The sequence below is a fragment of the Phaethon lepturus genome, unplaced genomic scaffold (genome assembly GCF_000687285.1).
Source record: "Phaethon lepturus isolate BGI_N335 unplaced genomic scaffold, ASM68728v1 scaffold6714, whole genome shotgun sequence".
Taxonomy (NCBI): Eukaryota; Metazoa; Chordata; class Aves; order Phaethontiformes; family Phaethontidae; genus Phaethon; species Phaethon lepturus.
In genome coordinates this window covers 9675-14881 of record NW_010532672.1, presented here as the reverse complement: position 1 = coordinate 14881, position 5207 = coordinate 9675, and the positions used below count along the sequence as shown (strand labels likewise).

General features: G+C 38.0%; 1 protein-coding gene across 1 annotated transcript in view; it reads right to left on the bottom strand.

Annotated features, from left to right (window-relative positions):
• Positions 1–5207, bottom strand: part of RNF17 (ring finger protein 17) — a 54903-nt gene that overhangs the window by 47057 nt on the left and 2639 nt on the right. The window contains exons 4-6 of the mRNA XM_010284919.1: positions 4314–4369; positions 2242–2343; positions 1715–1729 (exon numbers count right to left, since the gene is read on the bottom strand). Coding sequence (XP_010283221.1) covers positions 1715–1729; positions 2242–2343; positions 4314–4369 — 173 coding nt within the window. The remainder of the gene's footprint in view (positions 1–1714; positions 1730–2241; positions 2344–4313; positions 4370–5207) is intronic.

Sequence of the window (5207 nt, the reverse complement as noted above, 5' to 3'; positions counted from 1 at the left end):
AGGGAAAGATTTGACAATGAATACAAAGTTGCTTCTATGACTAAAAGACAAGATGGGCTATACTGACTTGCCATTTTGACAAAGAGGCACTTGATGTGGTGACTGACTATCTGCGTAAGGCTCTGAGCAGCTCTAAAGTTGCGAACAGGACCAAAATACTTAGCTCACCTGAATTACTGAGAACATTTACATTGTAGTAGTTCTGAAACATGGATTATCAATTTTTTTGTGTAATACATGCAATTTATTTGCATACACACACATATACACAAAAAACAAATGAAAAGATAGTACGTGAAGGAAAAGCAAAATAAAGCTACTACAGAGGAAAGAAAAAATGCAAGATTGAAGAATGGCAATGCTGCAGCCTATAAAAAGTAAAATATTTAGGAATATCATTTGGGGAAAGCCAGTAACAATAAAAAATGTAATAAGCTCCCAGTGTTAATGCTGATGCAAGATAAGACAATAAAATACATGTGTATGAATTGGCACAATGAATTGAAGCAAATATACACACAGAAATGTCTTATTTTGTCACTGGCACTACTAAAGCTAGTGTTAAAGAGTATTGGTTGGAGTACTGGTATTTTGCTAAAAGCAAAATGAGCACATCATCAGCTGGGGATGCCCCAAAAATTGAGGGTTGGTGCTGTGTAAGTCTGTCACTATTAGGCAACCAGTTCACCTTGCCAAAAGATAACTTAATTAACATGCAAACGTCTCCAATTTCTAAAGGGTTCCTCACTAGTGTTAAGGAGAGCAAACACAACCTAGAGAGAAATTAAAGCTTCAAGTTCAAAAACCTGAAATAGTTCTGCCTCTGTCCAGACAGTGGTGTAAGTGAAAGGAAGTACTATCCACAGTCTAGGAGAGGCCCGTTAGTCACACACATCATTTAATTAAATTTAATAAAGATACTTGTTGTCACCTTTATCTCTAGAAGAACTTTCTAATTAATGTATCTGAACATCACAGACCAATTGTCTCCTTCCTAGGAGCAGAAAAAGGGAAGAAAACCCTCTAACTATTGTGACTTGGATGTTAACGATGTTAGGAATACTTCCCTATGACAACTATTCCCACTCTATTTTGAGGAGATGCAAGGAGACATAATAGGTAAAAACGTCATGGAACTACATTGCTCTACTTCACGGTTCTCATTATGATCAATGACACAGTAACAAAAATCCTTCCAAAACTCCAAAGACATGGATATACTCATTCAGTGATGTATGAAATGATATTGCCAAAGATGTAGTAATCACCAACCACAAAATAAAGGAGTCTGAAAAAAACTTAAGAAAGTTAAGAAGTAGCAGTTAGACCAGGATTTCAACAAATGTGGGTTTTCACATGAGCTCACCAAACTCTCTCCCCCGCAACACCCCAAAGAAAATATTCTGTCAACAGAAGAGGTGACTACCATCAAAATATTAATCATGACCTCAAACTCAAGATACTTCAAAGATAACCTCAGGCTACTTCCTTTAATATTTTGTCAACAGTAATATATTGAAGTTTAAAGTAACATGATATGGCCTTATTTCAAATAAGACTTCAAAAAAAAAAAAAGTCAAGAAAAAAAATTTTCAAACTTTAATGGCACTATAACAAAACTACCTAAGAAGCCAAGACAGACATTTGCAAGTTACAGCTCTTTCAAGGTAACTGTACAGGACAATCTCCATAGAAGGAAGCAAGACCTGCACAGGATGTATCTTCATTTCTGCTTTATTCTGCCGTTTTACAATATCCGCATTAGTTTACCTAGCCTAAAACTTCACAAACCTCATTCAGAAAGATCAGGTTAGAAAACTTAATAGAATGTTTCAAAAGAGATCCATTTGTCCAACAGCCTTGCTGCTCTGAATGACTACTTTAACAATGTGTTGCATGCATGAGCTTTGCAGCTGTCTCAAGTTAAAAGAAGAAATAAAAAAGCCCCAAACACAAATATCGTGAAGGCTCAGGTGTTTTTTAAAAAAAGCTAAATTCAAAATACATAGTTTCACTGCCAGCTGAATACACCAGCCTTCCTCAGCTATGATCTGGTTGGGTTTGAGCTGCATTCATTTTGTCAAGTTAGTTTATTAACTCTTGTAGCTGCACATCAATTCCGAGATAAGATGGAATAATAGCACATAACTATTAAGGCTGCAAGTGTTTTAAGACGTACAGTATTAACTATGCATATACAAAAATATTGAGTGAGAATATAAGGAAATTCCATATGAACACACCATGTCTGCTGATGGAGCTAGAGTTGGTTTATCCCTCAGCGCACCATTTGAAGAAACTGAGTGTTGAACATTTTTCTCTTTGGTGTCGTGACTGAAGTGCCTGCGGAACAAAACTTTAACGAAAAAACCTGCACATTTTAAATAAACTACAAAACTTCCCACAAATAGTTTAGACACAATTTCAAAATGTCATTAAACACATATGCACATCTATTTCAAAACAGTAGAATTCACACTGTGGTATCTTAATTCACACTTAATCTCAAGCCTCGAGCTCCACGTTGGGTGCCAAAAAGGACTGTCGTGGTTTAGCCCCAGCCGGCAACTAAGCACCACGCAGCCGCTCGCTCACTCCCCCCTCCCCCAGTGGGACGGGGGAGAGAATTGGGAAAAAACTCGTGGGTTGAGATAAAAACAGTTTAATAGGACAGCAAGAGTGAAGGAACCAACAATGATAACCACAATAATAATACCAACAAAGGAATGTACAAGAACAAGTGATGCCCAGGATAGCAATTGCTCACCACTTGATGATTGATAGCCCGTCCCCAAGCAGCGATTTCTGCCCCCCCAGCCAACTCCAGTTTAGGTACTGGGCATGACATCGTATGGTAGGGAATATCCCTACAGCCAGCCTGGGTCAGCTGTCCTGGCTGTGTCCCCTCCCAGCTCCCCATGCACTCCCAGCCTCCTTGCTAGCAGGCCAGCACAAGAAGCTGGACTGTCCTTGACTACTCAGCAACAACCCAAAACATCAGCACATTATCACAGTTTCTCATCCCCAATCCAAAACATAGTCTCACACTAGCTTCTGTGAAGAAAACCAGCACTATCCTGGCTGAAACCAGGACAATACCTCATTTTCTGTAAAGTTTCCTTTCTACTAGCATCATCTAAAAATTAATCTTTAGTAACTATTTTTTTGGGGGCAATGATTTTTATCCTCAATAAGAGTAAAATGCATGGCTATTGATATTCCAGGATTCATTTTTCGTTTGTTGCCCAAAACCTTCCCTTTAGATATTCCATCAGATATTGATTAGGCAGTTAAAATCTTTAGAATACATGACAGATTATACTAAAGCCATCTCCTGACAATCTGTTAGGCTGGTTCTTCGATTCTGTTGTATGGCCAACCATCTCTGCCCTGCTGCAAAGCACATATGGATTTAAGAGCTGTCAAGACTTTCACAAAAGCAGTCTGCATAAACCAGCCAAATTACAGGAAGGAAGCGTGTTGTTCTTCCTGTGCTCAGTTTAGTTTCTGAGGACTCGGAGAACACTGCTCCAGAGCCATACATGAAATCCCCAGTTTGCACTTTACTTTGGGCAAGGTTAGTGATGCATGTTACATGCATCAATTTTAGAAGATAAATTTCCTATACCACCCTTACAGAACAGATCTGTATAGAACAGATCCCTTATATAACACATCTGTAAGAATTATCTGGGCTTATTCTCATCTGGACCAATAAGAATCTCTACCACAATGGCAGTGGGGGGAAAGACACCCGCTTTAAGACTTCCTTCAAGTTCACGGAGGCTAGACAAATAAGCAAGTGAATTTAAGTTAGATATGACAATACCACAGAACATTACTGGTATCTAATCTTTATAGCTGTGACTGGTTCTCTAAGCAGAAGGTGCAATGGAAGCAGCAGGAAGGTGGGGGGAAGGAGAGGCTTCAATGATATACAGCCCTTCTTACAACAGCCTGGCATTCCAGCAGTTCCCTACTCTCTCTCTCTCTCTCTCTCTCTCTCTCTGAGCCCTTATTAGGGAGTTACCACAGCATTTAAAACCTTCAGTTCCAAAGATTTTCAAGCCAAACCAGTATGTTTCTTGCTGCCTTTCAACAAAATGTTATTTGTACTCAAGTGTCAAGTAAGTTCTGTTCCCACAGTACTATAGACACCCATACCAAGAACACAGTAGCAAAGTTTAAAGAACATATTAAACAACAACAAAAAAAAAGCCCAAGAAAAGCAGCTGGAAATGCTTGCTCAATCAAGCTCCCTCCCAGTCTGGCATCAAAACACATAAAAAACATTTGAGTTAATAAAGGTTTACCTTGCTAGCCTTTCTAAGTTGCCACTGTACAGCCCAAGTTTAAAATCAGTTTTGGTCTAAATTCAGAAGGAAAAAGAAAGTTCAAATGCAGGGTTAAAGCCAAGTCCCAGTAAAACATGTTCTATAAGCCCGTTTTCACCTTCAGTACCTACCCCCCATTTCAGTGAGACCACGCTTCAAAGCAAGTGCTGGTGAATTGAGCAACCAGAGGTGTAAGAAAACAGCTTCCAAGCTGAAGCTCTGTAGCCATCAGTGTATCTTTGTGGTGAATGAACAATGGCCCTAGCAGAAGCTATGTCCTGTTTGCTCTTAGTATTTTCCTACTATTATGCAAAACTTCTGATATATTGCATTAGTGAAACTGATTACAATTTATTTTTTCAATAAAGTTTAATGACAGGGCTTAATTCCAAAGATTTATTTGTATTTTGTAGTAAGGGCTAATTCCGAATTTTGTAAGACAAAAAACAGAATGGCCACACCCTATCTTTTGCATAAATAACTCCCACCACACACACTTAATGTTTGTCCAAAATATAGATTTCTGTGAAACAAAGGGCATTAGCATGTCATTACACAGAAAAGATTCATAAGCTGAGCATTTCTAAGAAAACGCAGAAACAGAAATATATTTGCAAGTTATTAATATATTTCATATATTTACCATGCAAGATGAAGTTGTTTTTTTTTTTGCATAAATAACTCCCACCACACACACTTAATGTTTGTCCAAAATATAGATTTCTGTGAAACAAAGGGCATTAGCATGTCATTACACAGAAAAGATTCATAAGCTGAGCATTTCTAAGAAAACGCAGAAACAGAAATATATTTGCAAGTTATTAATATATTTCATATATTTACCATGCAAGATGAAGTTGTTTTTTTAAAAAA